The sequence below is a fragment of the Medicago truncatula genome, chromosome 8 (genome assembly GCF_003473485.1).
Source record: "Medicago truncatula cultivar Jemalong A17 chromosome 8, MtrunA17r5.0-ANR, whole genome shotgun sequence".
In the NCBI taxonomy this organism is placed as follows: domain Eukaryota; kingdom Viridiplantae; phylum Streptophyta; class Magnoliopsida; order Fabales; family Fabaceae; genus Medicago; species Medicago truncatula.
This window is the reverse complement of record NC_053049.1, coordinates 16,384,955-16,409,204: the sequence shown is the minus strand read 5'-3', so window position 1 is coordinate 16,409,204 and position 24,250 is coordinate 16,384,955. Positions and strand designations below refer to the sequence as shown.

Sequence of the window (24,250 nt, the reverse complement as noted above, 5' to 3'; positions counted from 1 at the left end):
CTGCTGGTAAGCATTGAAATTCTTGTTTTACATTTCTACATAAATATGTTACTCCCTCCGTCCCTCAATACTTCACCTACTTGACCATTTCACACAAATTAAACAAGTGTAAAGATGAAAGAAAGAGAATGATATTTTTACTGAATTGCTCTTGTTATTATTTTGAAACCTTCACTTTTAAGTAATGATTGTTCCACTACAAACTTTTACATGGAGACCACAAAAAGTATTTATAAGGGGTAAATTTGTCAAATCCTGCTTAAAAATCTGAGAAGCTCAAGTATTGTGGGACAAATATTTTTTCCAAATAGGTTCAAGTATTGAGGGACTGAGGGAGTACAATTTTGTTCTTTGAAACTTTTTGTTTACATGTGATTTTGAGTTCCTAGTTTGCTGCTGTTCTATGTAACTAACTTTTTGTTGTCATTTTCAGCTCTGCCTGCAACCTCTCTCTTTCCCTTCCTTTATTTCATGGTCAGTTTATCTATCTTCTCTCATCTTGTCACATTTTTATTTCTAAAAAGTTGCCTCAATGAACACATAAAAATTATTCTTTATTTCCATGAATCATTTTTCGATTGATTCATCGTTTAATTCAAGGAATCAATTAGTATCAGTTCACTCACTGTTTAATAATCTTTTTGTATATAGTACAAACTATTGTTTCTATAATTCTGGTATGGTGTAATGTGATAAACTTATTAATGCACAATAATACAATCCTTAATAATGCAATATTTTCAGGTAAGGGATTTCAACGTTGCAAAAGAAGAAGCTGATATAAGTTATTACGCTGGTTATGTTGGTAAGAATTTCTTTTTTTTAGTATTTCCAAGAAGAATATTATCATTGATATATGTTCTTCATTGAAGTGACTGAAAATGCTGTAGGATCTTCGTTCATGCTTGGAAGATGTTTGACGTCTGTACTATGGGGAATGGTTTCAGATCGCTATGGTCGAAAACCTGTTATAATCATGGGAATCATTGCAGTGTAAGTAGTATCTAACAAAAGAATATTGAAATGGATGTTTCTTTAAGTTATGTTGTGGGATGTCTCTCATAATTATTGATGTTTACTTGATTTCAGTGTCATTTTCAACACATTATTTGGCCTCAGTACGGGTTTTTGGATGGCTATTATCACGAGATTTCTTCTCGGAAGTTTAAATGGCGTGCTTGGACCAGTTAAGGTACGCGTGAGAGTATTCTAATCCTATTCTATTGTTCCTAATCCTTACTAATATTGTACTGCTAATATATTCGTTAATTACTTAAGGCTTTCGGTTATCTGTTAAAACTAATTACCTAACTCGTAACTTTAATAGTTGCCATTTTCCGATACAAAATTTGTATCCATTACTTGTTCAATCTTATTCAAATTTTAATTTATTTATGTATATGAAATATTTCTGTATTTAACAGGCCTATGCTTCTGAACTTTTTCGAGAAGAGCACCAAGCTAGAGGACTTTCTACCGTAAGTCTCAACAATTCTTCTGTCTGATATCGGTTCTTAATGCTGCATTTTCATCATAATAATTCAAAGTGTGGTATGATTTCAGGTTAGTGCAGCTTGGGGTGTAGGCTTAATTGTTGGCCCAGCAATAGGAGGCTATTTGGCTCAGGTACTATTTTGATTTTTAGCATTATCAAGTATAAAATACATCGTGAAAAAGACATGAATTTTACGTGCAAATAAGGTATACTGAGAAGGCTAATGCCTGAAATTTTGCAAATAAATGGTCTTGTGCATGTTTTGGATATTTTCTTCTGTGTTAGTTTGTGCCTATAAGTGGCACATTTTTCATTTTTTTTTAACTAATACTTTTTGATATTTCTTCTTACAGCCAGTAGAAAAGTACCCACAAATTTTTCCAAAGGATTCCTTTTGGGACAAGTAAGTGGAATTTTCCTGCTTTTTCATTTTATAAAAATCAAATGATTCAACTTTGACTTCCATCTTGTGTTTCTATAGTTTATCCTTAAATGATATTTCAATTTTGCAGGTTCCCATACTTCTTGCCCTGCTTTATAATATCAGTACTTGCATTTACAGTAGTAATTGCCTGCATCTGGATTCCGGTATGTATCTTTGATTTTATCATCTATCTTGATTAAATAAAGATTTTATGTTTCATTGGTTTTTATCTTTTGCGTCTTTTACTTGAACACTTTAATAAAGAGGATACTGAACTTTGGTGTGACTTTTTTCTTCAATTAAACATTAAAAATTGAAGTGGACAGACAAGAACGTCAAAATGTACATGTTTACTATTTACGCTAATGTAAACTAATTTCTGTGTTTTTTCTCGCTTATCCGTGCTTTGTCTCCACTAGTTATAAAGTCTTCTTTGTTTCCCTCATCAATTATAGTTGTTTACACTATCTGCAGGAAACACTTCACAATCACAATGGTAGCGAAGAATCCAAAGGTGATGCGGAAGCTTTAGAAAATGGAAGCAGTAAAGAAAGAACAGTCCAAAAGAATGAAAACCTCTTCATGAATTGGCCTTTAATGTCATCTATCATTGCTTATTCTGTCTTCTCACTTCATGATATTGCTTATCATGAGGTAAATTTCTAACTATTGAGATTAAAAATGGTACATTCAATTGTAAATCTCTTTTAATTTGTAGAAGTGAAAAACATCTACTCATGTTGCTTTCTTTAGGTTTTCTCGTTATGGGCTACTAGTCCTCTGAAGCTAGGGGGTTTAAACTTTACAACGGATGATGTTGGTGATGTTCTTATAATTTCAGGTGCATCTTTTGAACCTATAATAACTGTTTATCATTGTCGTTCATAATAGATAATGGATTTAATTCATGTACACCGTCTGTCAATCAATCGTAATCATCAGATCATTAAGAACGTTTGTGTAATACTTTTTACGCAGTGTATCAAAATTAAACTCATAGATAATTAGACATATTATAATATATCAAACGTTGATCTTCGAATACCTATTATAAAATGGATATTTTGTATAATTACTAATTGTGAAACTATTAGGAGTTGCACTTTGCATTTACCAATTTTTCATATACCCTTCTGTTGAGAAAGCTTGTGGACCAATTGGCTTTGCGCGAATCACAGCGGTCAGTTTGTTATAGCAGTTACTGAAATTCTGAATTTAATTACTAGATATTCTGAAATTCTGAATTTCACATATGCAGATTTTTTCTATGCCACTTTTGCAAAGTTACCCCTTCATAGCAATGTTGTCTGGCATAACCTTATACATTGTGATTAGTATTGCTTCCATCCTCAAGAATATTATGTCTGTAAGTTCATTTCTTTAAATGGATTCACTTAACCAAAATTCATTTTAATTAATCGATAGAAACGTTCGTTGTATTACAAATTTAACTGATTGTAATAACTTTTATGGAGTTGCTTAGGAGACGATTCAAACAGGTTTATTCCTAATACAAAACCGAGTAGTGGTAAGTGTAGTCATTGTTATCTTTTATCTGTTCACTCACAAAGTTTGATATTAGTTTTTGATGTAATTGTGACATATTGATTTGGAAAACAGGAACAACATCAAAGAGGAGCAGCTAATGGAATTGCTATGACATCAATGTCTCTATTCAAAGCTATTGGACCTGCTGCAGGTGGTACAATGTGAGTAATCTTCATCTAATTTTTTTCTTCATTAGTAGAAATTTTAATCTACATGCTTTTTTACTACACTTAAGATATGTAACGCCCCAATTTTATTTAATTATAATTGGTTGATTTAAAGTCTTTTTTTTATATATATGATTTTATATAATTATGTTGATTATGTGGTGTGTTATATTTTATTAAATGAGTTATTTTACTATTTAATAGAATAAGTGGGAATTTAGAATAATGTGAGAAATAGAATTAATTGGAGTCTTGGGGGTTTTATTTTAATAAATAGAAATTAAGTGGGAGGTTATGTTTTACTGAATTATTAGAAACTAGAAACTGTCAGTCAGAGAAACAGTTTTCACGTACAACAGAGTTTTGGGAGAAAAACCAAGAGAAGAGCCAAGTGGGGAGAATCAGATTCTGTAGAGCTTTGTTCATCGATCTAAGGTAAGGGTGAGACTAACATTCAGTAATCATAGTGTATAAATTCTGAATTTGTGATTTAACATGTTGTTGTTCTTAGGTTGAATAATTGGGATTAGGTTTTGATTATTGATTTTTGAATTGAAAAGTGTAGAAACCATGGAAATTGTGTTAAGAATTGATGTTCAATAATCATAGGTTAAGTTTCCTATCAAATTTGGGGTTTGGGTGGATGAAAAATTGGGTTTTTGGCTGGAAACTGGTCTGTTCCCGTAGAGTTGTCTGTCGCAACTCGCCACAGCGAGTAAACTTACTCGCCTCGCGAGCTGCACTTTGACAGCATCCCCTATTTCGCGTTCTTGCGTCTTTTTCACACGTTTCTGTTTTGAATTGGCCTTTGGTGTAAACATGAAAGTTGTAGATAATTTTGTTAGCTTTCCAATGACTCTAGTTTGGCGTGAAAATGATTTTTGGTTTAGGAGTTATGATGAAAATACTCCAATGAGGTCTTAGTGAAATTTTATGAAAATTCAGCAAAACCGTTTCTAAGTTGATCGAAAACTTAGGGAATAATTCCAAACCTCAAAACTAGAAGTACTAGGGGTTTAATTAAGGTGTTTAAGAGTATTTAACCTAAGTTGTGAGTTGGTCCTTGGGGTAGAAACGAAGTTGTTTATAATATTAATGTTCTTCAGAGAGTCTGAAATTAAGATGATTAATGTTGTTGGTTATGTGAAATAACTATATACCTTATGTGGAAAATGTATGATGTTTAAGTAGTGTTGATTATCATTTGGTATTGTCATATTTTGGGATGTCTATGTGCTACTAGTGTTGGTGTTGGATCTTAATTAAGATGTGAATGTTGGTTTAAATTGTAAGTGTGCTGGGTTGTACGTTGCCGAATGAGTCATAAGTAAATTATGCAAATTGTCGATGTTGTTATCATCGTTGGTGTTGTTGTTGAAGTTGTAGTTGTATCTGTTGTTGATGATTGATCATGTTAGATGTTTCTATAAGAGGTGGTGTACTCTTACGTGTCGTCTTTATAAGAGGTGGTGTACTCTTACGTGTCGCTTTTATAAGAGGTGGTGTACTCTTACTTGTCGTCTTTATAAGAGGTGGTGTACTCTTACTCGTTGTCTTTATAAGAGGTGGTGTACTCTTACTTGTCGTTGTTATAAGAGGTGGTGTACTCTTACTTTATTGTCTTTCTAAGAGGTGGTGTACTCTTACTTTATTGTCTTTCTAAGAGGTGATGTACTCTTACTTGTCGTTGTTATAAGAGGTGGTGTACTCTTACTTTATTGTCTTTCTAAGAGGTGGTGTACTCTTACTTGTCGTTGTTATAAGAGGTGGTGTACTCTTACTTTATTGTTTATGTTGATGAGTATGACGAGGTTATGATGATCTTTTATGATGTTGAATGTGGGGTTGTTATGATATTACATGAGGTTACCCATGAGTTGTTAAATGTACTTGATGAGGGTTATGTTAAGTTGATAAGTTGTCTTTTATTCATGAATTGTTAATGGAATGTTTGATAAATAATTATTATTATGAAATGATGATGTTACGTATAGTTGCTAAGTTGTCCTCTATTCATGAGTTGTTAATGAGGTGCTTGGTGGAGAATGTTAATACGAATTAATGATGTTGTTATGATGTTGTTTATGATATCGAGTTATGACTGTTGATATGATGGAGTTTTAAGTTGTTAGATGCATTTGATGAATTATATGCTTATTATTATTGTTTGTGAAATCTCACCCCTTCTGCTTGGAAATGTTGCCCTTCGTATGGGTAACTTGCAGGTAATAAAGATTAGTAGGAGTGGTGGCTCAAGTGTCTTAGGCTCTGATACGTACGGGATGAGATTTTCTTATTGTTTTTCATTCCTATATATCAATTTTTGAATATTGCTGACGTAGCCCTATGGTTGTTGAATTTATGTTGATAAGGTTTTTATGCCAAGATTTAATTATGGAGATTTAAACAGTTGCTGTTGTTGTTTTGATGCAAATTTTCCGCTGTAAAATTAATGATGACTTTGAAGGATGTTTATTAAATAGATTTTATATTCTATTTAAGAAATCTTGAAAATGTAGTGTGACATGCCCGTTTGGGAATTACTCTGATGCATGTTTTATTAATTAATTGATTTTTGGGAAACGGGGTGTTACAAGATATGCTATTAAAAATCATTCTGAATTTTCTTCTTTTTATGATCTTTGTTTTTGCAGATTAACTTGGTCACAAAAGCGTATGGATGCTTCTTTCCTACCTGGTATGATGCTTAACTATAAACAATCTTCATTTTTCAATGCTTAACTTCTATTAATTTTCAAGTATTTATATTTTGCAACTTTTTTAGAAATAAATCAGAATAATGTTGAATATATAACTTCTATTATTTATATACTAATATGTGTCCATATGTTAACATGTATTTGCTAGTAATATATTTAAACTTTTACGAATCCTATCTTTTGGTATATTACTTGAGAACTAACTATTGCACATTTAACTGCAGGAACTCAAATGGTGTTTTTCTTCCTTAATTTAGTTGAAGGACTTGGAATACTTTTGATGTTTAAACCATTCCTCGGTGAAAAGAAGAAAACAAACTCAGACGAGTTACAATGATATTATACATTGATAATGTCTTTTTTTTTTTTTTTTGGTTACATACATTGATAATGTCTGAAAACATACATTTTTATTATGTATGTAAGAGAATATGTATATTAATATGCTGTCATAAGGACCTCTATTGAAAAAGAAGAAGGTTATGTAGTAAGAATTTTTTAATTGAGGGTGACGGAGCTAGAAATAATTTTTTAATTGAGGGTGACATTAATCTAAACTTAATTATAATATACTTGATCCGTCTTAAATTATAAGAAAAAAAACTATTTTACACTTATTAAGAAAACTAAAACATGATAGATAGTAATTTGGATTATAATTTATTGTGTTTTCCTTGGAATTAGTTTCATGGGAAGATGTAAAAACATTTTTCATTGGTTATTTGTTAGAAAATGAGAGGGACAACAAATTAAATGCAATTTGTATTTAGTTTCACTTTGAAAAAGAAGATTTTTTTGAAATAAAATAATTAAGGGTCATGTTAACTCGTGTCCTTAAGCCACATGTTAAGCATTACATTCTTGCCACTAATGGTAATTATTAATTGAAAAAAACTAATATTAGATTTTTTAAGCAATAAATTAACACAATTTTCGAGACATAATTTCTATTAGTGGAATCATTAACATCAAGTTAACATTTCCCAATAATTAAATATGACAAAAGTTTGTCTTTTTGCTTATAATTTGGGACATAGAAAATGAGTTTTTTTTTCCTTATAATTAAAGTAGATATAATAGTCACAAGAAAGATGAGTTTGAATTGTGTCATTTTTTAAGTTAAAACTTGGAAGGGCAAAGTTTAAGCATACTTCATAATGTTTTGAAGTGTTAGTATAAAAAAATCAAGGGTTAATTAAGTGTTTGGTCCTTATAAATATTTGCAGTTTTGTTTTTAGTCCCTATAAAAATAAATCACACTTTTTAGTCCCTACAAAATTTTCTGTTAGTGTTTTTAGTCCCTGTTAAATTAAAATTTGTTTATTTATGCTTAAACTTCTAAATTTTTGAAAGATTTTTTACATACATGTTCATAACATCGTAACACACTTTTTTGTAAAAAAATTTAGTTTTTTAACATGTAAAGAATTAAATATGAATTTTTCTAAAAGCCAAATTTTCAAGATTATATTAATGAAAATTTGGACCTAATAATAAAATTTTGGCTAAACTGCACTTTTCGCCCCCTATATTTCATAATGTTGCGATTTTGGCCATCTATTAGAAAAATAGCAATTTTTGCCCCTTTCATCCCACAATTGCTCAGAAGATGCCACGTGTCCCAGAAAAGGGGTCATAATTGCAACTTTTTGTAAAGATAAGGGGTCAAAAAACATATTTCCCTTATGTTAGGGGTCAAAAGAGCATATTTCCCTAAACATAGGGGGTCACTTTTGCCAATTTTTTTAATAGGGGGCCAAAATTGCAATATTTTGAAACTTAGGGGGAGAAAAGTGAAGTTTAGCCTAAAATTTTAAGTTACTTTTTTCGGATGAACTTTGTATAATATTCTAAGTAAGTATGTGAAAAATATGTTACAAATTTAAAAGTTTAAGCACAATTAAGCAAATTTTAATTTTACAAGGACTAAAAGTATGTGTTGGTCCCTGTTAAATTGAAATTTGTTTAATTATACTTAAACTTTTATATTTTTAAATGATTTTTAACAGACATGTTAAGAACATTATAATAATCTCTTTTATAAAAACAAATTTGTATAATTGTGTGTGTGAAGTGTATTCTGTAAATAAAGAGTATAGTGATAGAAGATTATGACACACGGAAATTATAGTGGTTTATTCAATGTGGGTTAGTCCACTCCTCACAACTGTGAGAGTTTTCTATTATGATGCTTGAGACAATATTTGATAGACTTTTGGCAAGTGTATTAAAAATGAATCGAAATAATAAAATTTATAAGTTTGTCTCCACAGGGATTGTTTCAATATCAACTCGAAAATTTAATTATAAAAATGATTTACCGAATAGATGTGGGGTATGTAGAGCATATATTTGAGTTTTACATAAAATAAAAATAAAAATGAATTATTTTGGGAAATAACAGAGAAAAAGTGATCAGGTCTTTAGAATTAATTAATTCTCGTTGTTTGACAATTGCACCTAGTCTCTACAATTATCCTCTAATTTCATGATAAATTAACAAAATAGTTATGATCAATCTATTGGCTCAAAACCTTCTTCTAAAGCTACAACACTCTAATCTCTTAGATAAGTCCGTAACCGTTGAAGGTTTGATACGAATGTTAATTTAAATGTCGTAACTCAATAATTATCTATCTCTAGCTTAATCCATTAAATTAATCAAATTTCCTGGATCAGATTTAAACGCTATAGCTGGTAGTCATTTAAATTCTAAAATCAATTCATATATTTAAAAAGGTAAGACTAGTAGCCGTGGCAGAGCTATGTTATGACTAAGGACACCCCAATCATTTGCATAAGTATATCATATTATACCTATTATATTGCACTGTATAGATCTGAATTTGCTGCTGTAGCAAATTCACACAGTTTGTCGCAGTAGCAAATCTCAACCATCAATTCATGATCTGACGGTTCCAATTCACAGCACGGATTTCAACAATTTTACACAATGTCAGATCTTGACCGTTCACTTCAGATCAGACGGTACAGAACAGTTACAGCGTGTAATATTTACACCTGAGAATCCTCATTCGCACTATACATGCTTTATTCCCGTTGTTAATGCCAATTTTAAACGTTTAAACGTGCAAGCTGATGCATGTTCGAACATGCTTTTAGAGAAAAAAAGGAACCCCAACCACTATGCCAAGATGAATTTATAGTATATTGACTATAATATTTTTATTTTATTTTTGGTCAAGTAGTCTGGTGTTAGAATTCACCTTTTTTAAGGTGAACAAATTGGATGTCCGTGATTCGAACCTCGACCCCGGCATATAACAATACATGTCTCAGTCAACTAGATATGTTAATGGGACAATATTTTTATTTTATATGTGTATAACATAAAAATGTTTGAACATACTTGATGGTCACCAAGACCCCACCAAAAGCAAAAACATACCACAGCACCACCTAAAAGAAAACTAGAAATCCAACATCAACACAGAATGAAACCAGAAACATACAAAATCCCTCCTTCCTAGTAGACCAAATCTACATCATCCTAGAGATGTGACACGGGAGTCAAACCAAGTACACCGTTTGAAGGTACCTAACCAAGGCTGCTACATAGAAATAGGGTGCCATTTAGAATGCACAAATACAAAATTTGTGCACCATGCACAATTTTCCCATGGAATGACAGCTGGTGGTAATTTACCTACTGGAATATTTTAATGAAACATATTATATTGTAAAATATTCATTTATTGTTTCTGCTGCTCACACCCCCCTAAAAAACAACCAGTTATCAGCAATAACTTGTACACCCCCTACTAAAATTGAAACATGGAGAGTAGTAATTCAACTTTTCCATAAGTGACACACCAGAATATATCATTTTTAGCTTTGTTTCCCTTCTCCTTCATGCTTAACATTCTTCTTCATCTCCATAGCCACCCATATTTTTGACATTTCCAGACATCCTTTCTCCTTTGTGCTTAACTTAAAGTTCTTCTTCATTAACAAAATTGTTCAACATTATTTCAGTCTCGTTTATTGATCTGGAGTTTTCTGCTTAGTTTGGTTTATAGATCTTGATTCATTTACGTTTTAAAGGTATGAATAAAATTTAGTTTATCATTTTAAATATTTTATTATGCTATATGGTTGGGTGTTGTTTAGTATTGTTGTTGACTAATAAAAGAGTGTTAGATACCATAACCGAAAGAATAAATTATTATTGTCTGAGTAAGTTTTTGGTAAATGAAAGTGAGTAAGAAGCCAACAATGGTGATTTGTTGATTTTATTGTTTTTTGGTATCGTGCACGGTCGTGCTTATTTATTGCACGACCGTGCCTAAACTTACTGGTGATTTGTTGGTTTTAATGTTTTTATCACGAACACGGTCGTGCTTAATATTGAAACGGTCGTGCTTGTCATAATGGAAGTAAATATGGATGGTTTAGGGTAGTTTTTATGAGATAGATTTTGAACTAGATACATAGCACGATTGTGTGTATTATGAGCACGGTCGTGCTCATAATACTGATTTAAAAAAAATTGTTGGTCATATGGAAGCACGGTCATGCTTTGTTGGTCAGTATGCACTGGCACATATTTTCAGTTGAAGTGGATGTTGCACGACCGTGTGTAACATTGGCACGGTCGTGCTCACTGCATTACACACATTTGAAGCTTCAACATGATCTAGTTGTAACACAATATTAAATGATTCATGTTTACTTCCATTATATATCACAAACAAGTATGAATTGTTTAGAATACTAAACCAACACAATCATTTGCTTTTTGAATGCTTTTCATGTTAGCATGCATATGTCTTTCAACTTCAATCTCAGAGATTCCATAAATTGGATGGTCCTTCACTCAACCAATTTTTTAACAAACACTACACCACATGTGTTGTCCTATTGTCATTGGACCAATGACAAATGTGTTAAAAATCATATTTTCTTCTTCCCTATAAAATACCAAACTTAATAAATATGGTAATCTATATTAAAAACTTTAGATAAATACAAAAAATAAAAAAACATTGACCTGAAATTTAAGCACGGTCGTGCGTTCATATGACACGATCGTGCGTATATTCACTGGAATCAAACGTTATAACTCCTGGTTATTAAACACGATCGTGCATAAAAATGACACGACCGTGCCAAACATCAATGGTCCCCAAAATGAGAATTCCTGCGAAAATAAAAAAGAATAAAAAAAAAAAAAGGTTTTTGGTTGTGGGAATCGAACCCAAACCCTCCACCTCCTAAGGACATATTCGTTACCAAATAGCCACATGGGGCGCGTTCGTTAAGTTTTCAACTTCACCTGTCTATATCCTTACAAAAGGAGACATCCTGTCAAAATGAAAAAGCATAACAAAAAAAAAAGGAGGTTTTCGGTGGTGGGAATCGAACCCAAACCCTCCACCTCCTAAGGACATCTATAACCCTGATAACAATTTTCTTAGAACTAAACTAATCCAAAGATTTCAAAACGACTTGTCAAATGCACAACTGTTACCCTTACTTAAAGAATATTGGAGTCAAAGTACTTTGATGAACGTATTCAAAGTACTTGGATAACCGTTCTATCACTAATCAAACTATTGTTATCGACTAACTAACCTTACAAATCTAATCCTAATAAAAACTATAACCCTAATTATAATATTCTTCCACCTAAACTACTTCGAAGATTTCAAAACGAATAATCAAGCTCAAAATTCTTGCCCTAACTGAAAGAATATTGGAGTCAAACTACCTGCATGAACGTTCAATGAGAAAACACGTTTGCAGATCTAACCCTAATCACAAGATTCTTTGATCTAAACTACTTCAAAGATGTTAGAATAACTAATCAAACTAAAATAATCTTGCAGCGAAAGTACTTGGAACGTTCAATGACTAATCAAACTCTTTATCGACTAATCAATATCTTTACTGACTAATCAAACTCTTTACCGACTAATCAAGCTTACAAATCTCAACCTAATAACAAGATTCTTCAACATAAACAACTTCCAAGATGTCATAACAACTAATCAAATTCACAACTCTTACCATAACTGAAAGATCTTGTAGACAAAGTACTTGGATGAATGTTCAATGACTAATCAAATTTTTCACCGACTAATCAAATTAACAACTCTCAACCTAATGACATGATTCTTTGTCCTAAACTATTTCCAAGATGTCATAACGACTGATTAAACTATTTCCAAGATGTCATTTTAAACTATTTCCTCCAAGTAAACTAGTTACTAAGTTGACTAGTTTATGACGGGATACTTCGTCCAATCGACTTAGCTCCGGGAACTCGATATGAGAAATTCAAGTTTATATCTCCTTTAATGTCCTAAAAGGTCATTTTGAACGGTCAGATTGATTCTACTTGTTGCTGTTCAGGTGATAGGCACGTTTAGGTCCTCCGAGTAAACTAGTTACTAACTTGACTACTTTATGAGGGGATAGTTCGTCCGATCAAGCTTGTGACTCTAACCCTAATGACAAGATTCTTCGACCTAGACTACTTCTAAGATTTCAAAACGACTGATCAAACTCGCAACTCTTACCCTAACTTAAAGAATATTAGAGTCAAAGTACGTTCATGAACGGCCAACGACTAATCAAAGACTTTATCGATTAATCAGGCTTACAAGTATCACCCTAATGATAAATCTAACCCTAATTCCAAGATTCTTTCACCTAAACTACTTCAAAGATTTTAAAACGACTGATCAAACTCACAACTCTAGCCTTAACTTCAAGAATCTTCGAGTCAGACTAATTGGATGAACGATCACTGACTAATCAAAGTCTTTATCGACTAACCAAGCCTTCAACTATAACCCTAACGACAAGTTTATTTGACCTAAACTAATTCAAAGATTTCAAAACGACTGATCAAACTCACAACTCTTACCCTAACTTAAAGAATATTGGAGTCATAAAAATAAATTAATTGAACAAAGTAAAACTTGCTAATGAATAAATGTTTTGCGTGTTTTAATGTCCATTTACCTTGACCCATTCAACAATAATGTACACACTCTGGTCACCAAAATAACCTAAACTTGACATTTTATATTTATTAATTAATTAATCTATGTAAACGAGGATTATCTAAAATGGTCATTTTCATTTAATTATGTAAGTCTAATTAAAACAATAAAACAAAATCCAATTATTAACTAAATTTTCTCAGTTTACAACAAAAACTTCTACTAAATTTTTATTCTTTTTTTATTTAATGTATATTTGATTTATAAATATGATTTATTGTATATTTAATTTATATTATGAATTAAGAAAAATTGTAGAATTTTCTAATACCATTAATCCCAATACAAATCGACACACGGTCGTGCACTACATCGACACGGTCGTGTTCGACCCTTGTTCTATTTGACCCGGTCGTGCTTAATATTAGCGCGGTCGTGCCTGCGTTATGCACCTGATCCTGCTAAGCCCAATATAAAGCCCAATAAAATAATTGCCAAAAAAAATCATTTAAATAATCAAATTTAATCCACGCGTGGGACCTGCCTGCACAAAAACAACTTGATGGCAGCAGGTCACCTTTCCCACTTTTCCAACAAATCCTGACCATTCAAATAAAATAATAATAAATCAATGGTTCAGATTTGCTTTCAGGTTGAAAATGCACAATTTATGCATGATGCACAAATTGTATATTTGTCCATACCAAACGGCACCTAGAAATAGAAATAGAAAGGCTACTATAACTCTAGCATAGTAGTGATTCCACCTCTTGGTGGATATGACGATACTATACTTTACAACAATTTGACTATCGATTTTAATCCATATATATCTTTACAAATTACAATTGGTACAATGATTTACATCAAAAGACCTTTAATATAAGGATTAAAAATATTTTTGATCCCAATAAATATATCATTTTTTATTTTAGTATCTCTATAATTTTTGTTGAACTTTTAATCTTTCAAAAGTTTTCCATCATTGCTTTTAGTTCATACCTTTTAGTCAACTCATGTCTAATTTTTATATTTTTTTAATAAAATCTTCTATAAATGTATAGAATATTTTGACAATCTCTCTCAGAAAAATTAGAATTTTTTAACAAAACATGAATTAAATTTTTTTTTTTTATGCTTTTGATGCTTGAAAATTTATATTTTACATAAAAATTTATATTTAATATATTTTTTGTTAAAAAATTCTAATTTTTCTGAGAGAGATTGTTATAATATTATAAATATTAATGAAAAACTTTATAAAAATATATGAATACTAGACATGAGCAGGGCGGAGCCACCACCCCGCTAACCCAAACACTCGTCCGAGCTCAATCGATATTTTCCACATACTAGGCCTAACCTAGTAGCCCATTAACCCACTTAAAAAACAAAAACAAAAAAAATAGAAAAGCTCTAATATTTTTCTAGTACGCGCGCACAAAACATCAAAAACCATAAACACTCTTCAGCTCTGCCTCTTCTCCGTTCTTCAGCTCCCTCTCTTTTCTTCAGCTCCCTCTCTATTCTTCTTCAATCACTGTTGTAATTTGGTTGATAATCTCTCAGTTCTCACTCACTCTAAAGGTAAGCCAATTGATTCTCTAATACCGGTTCAGGGTCGTTCAAGATTAAAAAAGGAGGACTATCACTAATCTTCACCATTCCCGTAGTGATTTTTTATGTTGCTATTGACAAAATTGTGTCAAAATGGATCACCGCTTTAGTGAAGGAAGTAATATTGTCCTTGATATTGTTGGTGTCGACAACATCCGTGTAAAGAGCTTTTTCAGCAATGAAGATTATCAAGACTAAATTACACAACAAGATCAACGATGTGTGGTTCAATGACTTGATGATATGTTATACCAAGTGAGAGATATTCAAGTCACTTGATGATGTTGATATTATTCAAACATTCACCGCAAAGAGATATCGGAAAGGGCATTTACCTCCTAATTTTATTTAGCACGCTATTGCTGGTTATATTTCATCTCTTATTTCAAATTGTATTTTTGTTAAAAAAACGACGAACCTTTTTTATTTTGATTTATGACTGTTTATAAAAAATTTGTGCAAGCTCTATAAAATTCCTGGCTCCGCCACTGGACATAAGTTGACTAAAAAATAGAGACAAAAAATGATGATGAAAATTTTTGAAGACTAAAAATATAACAAAAATTATGAAAACAAAAAAGTTTTTATATTTATAAGACCAAATTCATATTTAACCATTGGTTTTCTTTAAAAGACTTCATTTTAAATTTGGCTTTACGTGGCTACCATATCCCACATTCAATCGTTATCAGGAAAGTGAAGATGAAAACGATATGTATTGTTTGTTGTTAATGAATGTGCTGATAAGCGAAAGCAAAGTTCCCCTCGTTTTCTTTTTATATAAAATTAATGTAGGTGTCTCTTTAAAGCCTACAATCTTGATAAAATAAAATAAAAAATCAAAGCCTACCATTTTTACCAATTAATTTATGAAAGTATTTTCTATTTCTTTTCTTTTTCTTAATATGCATGCTTTCATTTTTTTTAAATTTATAGAAATGATTTACTTTTAGAAATGGTGTAACAATCATTCGCATTTTCATTCTTTCCAAAAATATCCACATGATTGTTTACTTTAAAAGTTTAATATCTTTTTATTAGTAAATGAAATTCATACAAATAAAAGTATGAGACAAAGTAAGGTTCTATCGATTTAGCAGCCATTCTATCAGGTTCAATGGATTCATGCTGTATGAAATATCAAGTCAAGATTGTATACCCCAAATTTTATAGTTTGATTGGGATGGTGTTGTTTAATATCTACCTTGGGAGGGTGTTAACTATTTAAAATTCGGTACCTATTAGGTACTTTTAATGGGGAAAATCTTTTTCAAAGTCTTATAGGACCCCATTTTTAAGCGGGATCCGCACAATTTTAATATTAAAAAATTGAAATATAATGATATAAAGTTATGAATAGTTGATTAGTAGATCTCTTTTAAGAATTTTGTATGAGATCTAGGTTGGAATGATTGAGTGCTTATTAAATATTACTATTAAAAAAAATAGGCTTAATTGCACTTTTAGACCCCTATCTTTTCAAAAGTTGCGGTTATGGACCCCTAACTAATTTAAATACAAAACAGCCCCCTATGTTTTGATTCTTTGGCAGTTTTGAACCCCCAGTCCAGTGATGACTCGGTCAACGCTGACGTGGCACCCTAAGTGAGGTGCCACGTGTCAAATTTTTTATTTTTATTTTGCCTTGGAGGGTCAAAACTGCCAAAGAATCAAAACATAGGAGGCTGTTTTGTATTTAAATTAATTGAGGATCCATAACCGCAACTTTTGAAAAGATAGGGGTCCAAAAATACAATTAAGCCAAAAAAAAAATATAAATGAATGATGTGTACCAATAAAGAAAAACATCATAAAATATTTGTCATCAATTATTAACTCTGTTGTTGTCCTTGTCAGCTCGAGACGTTAATCTCTTTAGTCACACCCACATGATCCTTACTTACTTTGATTAAAAAAAAAAATGAGAAAAGTGAATAAAATATGTAGTTTGTGGGTTAGTTGAGAAATGAATATATTTAAACCCGACTTGTCTGACTGACATACTTAAGGAAAGGAAGGTGCGTGTGAGACTGACTAGGCTGGCCTAGTGTTGTTCATTTCCCATTCATTCACCTTCAAAACTTTCTCAAGGACACTTATATTGTGTTGTGTGCCCCATTTATTAATTTACTCAACTCAACTCAACCACTAATTTCTTATACAAAAAAGGCAAAACAAAAACATTGTCTTTAATATAAGATATTGCTTCATGTTACATGTGAATTGTTAAGTCATATAGAAGAAGAAAAAAAAGGAAGAAGTGAAATTCTGTTAGAAACATGGAGAAAGAGCCATTGTTGGAGAAGAAGCAATACTATGAGGATTGTCCTGGTTGTAAAGTGGAACAAACTAAAGAGCTTAATCAAGGGCTATCCATGATAAATCTTGTGATTATTTGGATGATTGTTTTATCTGCTAGTAAGCATTATTCAACTTCTTCTTTTACATTTCTACACAATTATGTTACATGTTCTATGTTCTTAGTACTTTATGCAATGTTGTCTTTTGTCCTTTTCTGATGTAACTTACTTTTTTTTTTCTCATTTTCAGCTTTGCCTGCATCATCTCTCTTTCCATTCCTTTATTTCATGGTGAGTTTGTCTACCTTCCACAGTTAGCTGTATCCTTCTGCAAGATTCCTTCTCTGATGTTGTCACATTTTTATTTCTATTCTTTATTTTCATATGTGACATCTGGTTAATCACATTAAAAAAAGTAGTTAATTCAGTTGAGTGGATGATTATATCAATTCACAGTCAAAATTGTGGTTGATTCAAGTACATGATTAACCACAATTCTCAATGTGATCTAAATTAACCATATACTAAGCTGAATTAACTATGATTTTGCATTTGATTAATAGATGTAAGGAGAATTGGATGGCAATGAAATTTTTGTTGTTTATATACCTTGAGTGTTTCAATTTTCAAATTTAATTTCACTATTATTATTTCATATATTTCTAGGATAAAAGCAGGACATATTCTCTTCAATCTGCACATCACTTTTTGGATGGCCATGTTATTTATATACCTTATGAAAATTAATCCAATATTTTGTTTCATGAATCATTTTTCATTAGATTGATCTTTTTCCTAATCTTTTGTGACATTTCAAGGAATGAATTGGTATCTGTTCACTGTTGTAATGATCTTTTTTGTATATAGTACAGACAATTGGTTCTATAATACTGGTATGATCTACTGTGATAAAATGATTAATGCACATAATATACTCCTCAATAATGAAACTCTTATGTTCAGGTAAGGGATTTCAACGTTGCAAAAGAAGAAGCTGATATAAGTTATTATGCTGGTTATGTTGGTAAGATTTTCTTTTTTTTAGTATTTCCAAGAAGAATATTATCATTGATATATGTTCTTCATTGAAGTGACTGAAAATGCTGTAGGATCTTCGTTCATGCTTGGAAGATGTTTGACGTCTGTACTATGGGGAATGGTTTCAGATCGCTATGGTCGAAAACCTGTTATAATCATGGGAATCATTGCAGTGTAAGTAGTATCCAACAAATGAATATTGAAATGGGTGTTTTCTTTAAATCATGTTTTGTGATTTCGCTCATAATCATTGATGTTAACTTGATTTCAGTGTCATTTTCAACACATTATTTGGCCTTAGTACGGGTTATTGGATGGCTATTATCACGAGATTTCTTCTCGGAAGTTTAAATGGCGTGCTTGGGCCAGTTAAGGTACGTGCGTGTCAGAGTATTCTACTCCTATTCTATTGTTCCTAATCCTGATTACTATTGTACTGCTAATATATTGGTTAGTTACTTAAGGCTTTCGGTTTTCTGTTAAAACAGATTACCTAACTCATAACTGTAATATTTGTCAATGCAAAACTTGTATACAAAACTTGTTCAATCTTATTCAAATTTCAATTTAGGCGTGTATATGAAATACTTCTGTATTTAACAGGCCTATGCTTCTGAACTTTTTCGTGAAGAGCACCAAGCTATAGGACTTTCTACTGTAAGTCTCAACAATACTTATGTCCAATATCAGTTCTTAATGCTGCATTTCCATCATAACAAGTCAAAGTATGATATGATTTCAGGTTAGTGCAGCTTGGGGCGTAGGTTTAATTATTGGCCCGGCAATAGGAGGCTATTTGGCTCAGGTACTATTTTGATTCCTAGCATTATCAAGTATAAAATACATCTTGAAAAAAGCCTTGAATTTCACATGCACATTATGGTTACCTTATTTGAAATACTTCTGGTATCCAAATAAATGGTCTTGTGCATGTTTTGAATATTTTGCAATTTGACATTTTCTTGTGTTTGTTTGTGCCTATAAGTGGTACATGTTCATGTGCACATTTTTCATTTTTTATCTCTAATACTTTGTGAAATTTTGTCCTACAGCCAGTAGAAAAGTACCCACAAATTTTTCCAAAGGATTCCTTTTGGGACAAGTAAGTGGAATTTTCCTGCTTTTTCATTTTATAAAAATCAAATGATTCAACTTTGACTTCCATCTTGTGTTTCTATAGTTTATCCTTAAATGATATTTCAATTTTGCAGGTTCCCATACTTCTTGCCCTGCTTTATAATATCAGTACTTGCATTTACAGTAGTAATTGCCTGCATCTGGATTCCGGTATGTATCTTTGATTTTATCGTCTATCTTGATTAAATACAGATTTTATGTTTCAGTCGTTTTTATCTTTTGCGTCTTCTACTTCAACACTTTTACGATGACGCTTTATAATCTATACCTATATATAAAAAGCATACTGAATTTTGGTGTGACTTTTCTGTTCAAATTTTATCATTTATTTAAGTTTTTATTTACATTTTCATCTTTCTTTATTCAATTAAAAAATTAAAATGGACAGACAGGAACCTCAATGTACGTAACTAATTTCTGTGTTTTTTCTATCTTATCCGTGCTTTGTCTCCACTGTTCATATAATCGTCTCTGTTTCCCTCATCAATTATAGTTGTGTACACTATCTGCAGGAAACACTTCACAATCACAATGGTAACAAAGAGTCCACAGATGACGCCGAAGCTTTAGAAAATGGAAGCAACAAAGAAAAGACAGTCCGAAAGAATGAAAACCTCTTTATGAATTGGCCTTTAATGTCATCTATCATAGTTTATTGTGTCTTCTCACTTCATGATATTGCTTATCAAGAGGTAAATTTATAATTGTTGAGGTTAAAAATGGTACATTCAATTGTTCATATCTTTTAATATATAGAAGTAAAAAACATCTACTCATGTTGCTTTCTTTAGGTTTTCTCATTATGGGCTACTAGTCCTCCGAAGCTAGGGGGTTTGAACTTTACAACTGATGATGTTGGTAACGTTCTTTCAATTTCAGGTGCATCTTTTGAACCTATAATAACTGTTTATCATTGTCGGTCATAATAGATAATGGATTTAATTCATACACACCGTCCGTTAGTCTAAAGATTTTTCACTTATTCAATCAATCGTAATCATCAGATCATTAAGAACGTTTGAGTTTAGTCGTAACTACTTCTAAAGTCATACATATGATGTTTGTGATTTATCAATAGTGTAAAACTTTTTAAGCAATGTATCAAAATTAAACTCAGAGATAATTAGATATATTTTTATATCAAGTTTTGATCTTTGAATAGCTATTATAAAATAGATATTTTGTATAATTACTAATTGTGTGAAATTATTAGGAGTTGCACTTTGCATCTACCAACTTTTCATATACCCTTCTGTTGAAAAAGCTTGTGGACCTATTGGCCTTGGCCGCATCACAGGGGTCAGTAACTATTATAGCAGTTATTGAATTCTGAATTTCATTGCTAGCTATTTGAAATATGATCTGTAACTTTGGTTGTTCCATATGCAGATTTTTTCTATACCACTATTGCAAAGTTACCCCTTCATAGCAATGTTGTCAGGCATAACCTTATATATAGTGATTAGTATTGCTTCTGTCCTCAAGAATATTATGTCTGTAAGTTCATCTCTTTAAATGGATTCAATTAAGCAAAATTCATTTTAACTAATCGAGAAAAGGTTCTTTGTATTACAAATTTAACTGATTGTATTGTTTTTATGGACTTACTTAGGTCACGATTACAACAGGTTTATTCCTAATACAAAACCGAGTAGTGGTAAGTGTAGTCATTGTTATCTTTTATCTGTTCACTCACAAAGTTTGATATTAGTTTTTGATGTAATTGTGACATATTGATTTGGAAAACAGGAACAACACCAAAGAGGGGCAGCTAATGGCCTTTCTATGACAGGGATGTCTCTATTCAAAGCCATTGGACCTGCTGCAGGCGGTACAATGTGAGTAGTCTTTCTCTAATTCTTCATTAGCAGAAATTTTAATCTACATGCTTTTTTACTACACTTAAGATATACTATTAAAAATCATTCAGAATTTTCTTCTTTTTATGATCTTTGTTTTTGCAGATTAACTTGGTCACAAAAGCGTATGGATGCTTCTTTCCTACCGGGTATGATGCTCAGCTATAAACAGTCAACATTTATCTAGTTTATATGTCATTTTTATGTTCTTTTCACATTATAGCTAAGAACATGTGGTTCTTTTGCTAGATGTATTTCTTGGGGACTAACTATTGCTCATTTAACTGCAGGCACTCAAATGGTCTTTTTTTTCCTTAATTTAGTAGAAGGACTTGGAATAATTTTGTTGTTCAAACCATTCCTTGGTGAAATGAAGAAAAGAAACTCAGATCTTTTACATTGATATTAATTAATCATTTTTGCTTGAGTTACCATGTATCACTTTGTTCTAATTAGGGACAGTGATGGTAACTAGGTGCATTATTAGTTTTGTCATTGATAATTTGATTGTAACAACAACAAATAAGAAAAGCAAATGAGAAAGTAACAAAGGAGAAATAGAATTTCCCATTAATCCAAACTATCCATTAACAGAATACATAGCATTTCCCTCAGTTCTAGAAATAGTTTTGCCTTCAATGGTTTGGCAAAGACATCACTCACTTGAAAAAATGTGCAACAATACATGGATTCCAAATTCCTTTTGTTCACTTGATCCGTAAGGGCATGAAACTTTATCTTTATATACTTGTTCTTATAATGTGCAATTGAATTCTTTGCCAAATTATTTGATGAATTGTTGTCAACTTGTCAACACACACTGAACTGGTTTCTGGTAATCTATCTTCATGTTCATTTCTTTAGTAATGATTCAAGCCAAGTAGCTTGACATGCTGCCTAAGTGGTTGCAATATATTCTGTCTCGTACGATGATAGAGCTGCACCAGTTTGCTTTCTTGACCTCCAAGAAATCGGAGTGTTCAAGAACTTAAGCAGTAACCGATGTACTTTTCTCTCTGTGTCTCCATTCCAGCTTAAATCTGCTTCAAATCCTGCTGCATTCACTTTTCTATTTGGAAATGATCCGTTAGGACATGAGATCTTATGTCTGCGAGAAGTGATAACTTTGAGCCGCCGACCTCGTTCAGTAGTATCCTTCTTCTCCAAGAGGGATGGGGAGTGGTAGTCGTGGGGATGTATATTGTAAACACTTCGAAGATCAAGTAAGAATGTGCCGAGTATGCACGGTATTTAGGGTAGTAAAGTGAGAGCCTGTGAAAAGGTTGTGAGTTAAGCCTTTACGGTGAGGAACTAGGGTTTCTAGCCCTCAAAACCTTACCCAGACATATGTCCTCAATGGACACTCGAGCATGTTATGACAAACTAACCTTAAAACCAATTTAGACGGTCCATATTAGCTCCCTCGACCCTAACTTCAAGTTTGAATCAATTTCACAGGTAAAATCAATTCTACTTAAAAAATTCAAACATATTAAAATCAATTTTATGAATCAATTTCATCATATCTAAAAATTGAAACCAAACATACATAATAGAACCCACTTTAATAATTATACGTTCCAAATCAATATATAAACAAATTATTCAAACAACATAAATTAAAATAACAATCACTTTTATGTAAATTTATCTAAACATAAAATAATTTACATGCTAAATTAATTTTGTTTTCGTAATATATTTCATTTTTACCTCATAAAAAAATGGTCAAAATCAAGTTTTGCTAACACAAATTATTCTTATATTGTTCAATCAATGTACTAGCTACTCTGAGTCCAATCAATGTGTCTCACGTGGTATCTTGGTAGTTTCACTTCCGTGTTCAAATTTGATTTTAGCCACAAAATGTGTGGCCAAGTTCAGACCCACACTCTTTTGGTCAGAATTGATTTTTGTTTTTATTTGTTAGAATCGTATTTATAATTACGATATCATATTCAGAAAATTGATTTATTACTGAGCTTCTACTTCACGAAAACGCATATAATCTAATTTTGAGATTCTTTAAACATTGTCTAAGAAATATACGAGTTTATCTTTTATATTATTTTCGAAAAAAGATAAATTTATCAAAGTTTTACGATTTTACAAATAAAAATGAATCAGTATACCAAATCTTGTTGGGTTATCGAGGGAGCTTTGGAGGACCGTCCTAGAGCAACCACACAAGTAAGAGAGACACCACACTCTTACTCAAAACCTTAAAGCAAGGCACAAATTAGCATTTCTCATTATCTAATGATATGAAATGAATTTTATCCCCTCAAAAAATAAAAATGAATAAGCAGATTAATATCTTTAAGCAATATAAAGCGTCTTTCTTATTGGTGGCTAAAGACAAAGAATATTTCTTTTATTTTTGGGTATCATAATTGGTGGTCTATTATTTTTACTAGTTTGAGAGTTGGGTACTTAATGCTTCTCCTTTGCATGTATTTGACATATCTTTTACTAGGTAAAACTCTTTTTTGATGGTAATATATTTGATTTTAACTTCTTTTTAAAAAAAAAAAATTATTTTCAAACAATTATTAGACTAAAATGTTTGATGATATCCACCAAAAATAATCATTTGAGACCATCTAAATTCGAACATTGATCAGACTTTATTTATCGAAATCTTGATTGTTGGAACTTCTTTCCTTTAAAACTGAAGCGTTAACGCTAATAAAATATATCTTTAGCTGATTAATAAATTGAATTTTTCAACTAAATGATTAAAGATTAAAATAATACTAAACAAGTAACTTCATTATCAATTTGAGTAAGTATTCTTATGTAATGTCAATAATTTTTTATTTTGGAAGATTCTTTCAGTGATTTGAGGCACCCCTACCCCACACCACTTACAAGCAGACCAATAACATATAAGCATGTGACAAATCAGTTCGAGTTTGATACTTCTCCCTGTCCTATATTTTTCTTGGCCGTCACGTATACATTAGTTTATGGT

The 24,250-nt window shown here is 31.5% G+C and overlaps 2 protein-coding genes across 2 annotated transcripts; both read left to right on the top strand.

The window, feature by feature from the left end:
- The first annotated feature begins 363 nt into the window (after positions 1-363).
- LOC25481607 (protein ZINC INDUCED FACILITATOR-LIKE 1) lies at positions 364-6,856 on the top strand. The gene is made up of 16 exons (XM_039829554.1): positions 364-474; positions 745-805; positions 891-993; positions 1,090-1,192; positions 1,425-1,478; positions 1,564-1,626; positions 1,849-1,898; positions 2,008-2,083; positions 2,394-2,573; positions 2,673-2,760; positions 3,014-3,099; positions 3,178-3,285; positions 3,403-3,447; positions 3,540-3,628; positions 6,289-6,332; positions 6,579-6,856. Exons 1-16 carry the CDS (start codon positions 472-474, stop codon positions 6,689-6,691), a joined length of 1,266 nt encoding a protein of 421 aa, XP_039685488.1. The 5' UTR covers positions 364-471; the 3' UTR covers positions 6,692-6,856.
- Positions 6,857-16,892: 10,036 nt separating this feature from the next.
- On the top strand, positions 16,893-21,975 carry LOC25501126 (protein ZINC INDUCED FACILITATOR-LIKE 1). The gene is made up of 17 exons (XM_013589730.3): positions 16,893-17,360; positions 17,493-17,533; positions 18,206-18,266; positions 18,352-18,454; positions 18,552-18,654; positions 18,884-18,937; positions 19,023-19,085; positions 19,333-19,382; positions 19,492-19,567; positions 19,930-20,109; positions 20,209-20,296; positions 20,631-20,716; positions 20,807-20,914; positions 21,030-21,074; positions 21,167-21,255; positions 21,382-21,425; positions 21,567-21,975. Exons 1-17 carry the CDS (start codon positions 17,222-17,224, stop codon positions 21,677-21,679), a joined length of 1,443 nt encoding a protein of 480 aa, XP_013445184.2. The 5' UTR covers positions 16,893-17,221; the 3' UTR covers positions 21,680-21,975.
- Positions 21,976-24,250: the final 2,275 nt, after the last annotated feature.

Bases quoted from the DNA above. Each gene is read 5' to 3' on its own strand.
- LOC25481607 (XM_039829554.1), top strand. The intron at 994-1,089 runs GTAAGTAGTATC...ACTTGATTTCAG, and splicing joins ATCATGGGAATCATTGCAGT to TGTCATTTTCAACACATTAT. The intron at 3,448-3,539 runs GTAAGTGTAGTC...TTTGGAAAACAG, and splicing joins TAATACAAAACCGAGTAGTG to GAACAACATCAAAGAGGAGC.
- LOC25501126 (XM_013589730.3), top strand. From the start codon at position 17,222: ATGGAGAAAGAGCCATTGTTGGAGAAGAAGCAATACTATGAGGATTGT. The intron at 17,361-17,492 runs GTAAGCATTATT...TCTCATTTTCAG, and splicing joins GATGATTGTTTTATCTGCTA to CTTTGCCTGCATCATCTCTC. The intron at 21,426-21,566 runs GTATGATGCTCA...ATTTAACTGCAG, and splicing joins GGATGCTTCTTTCCTACCGG to GCACTCAAATGGTCTTTTTT.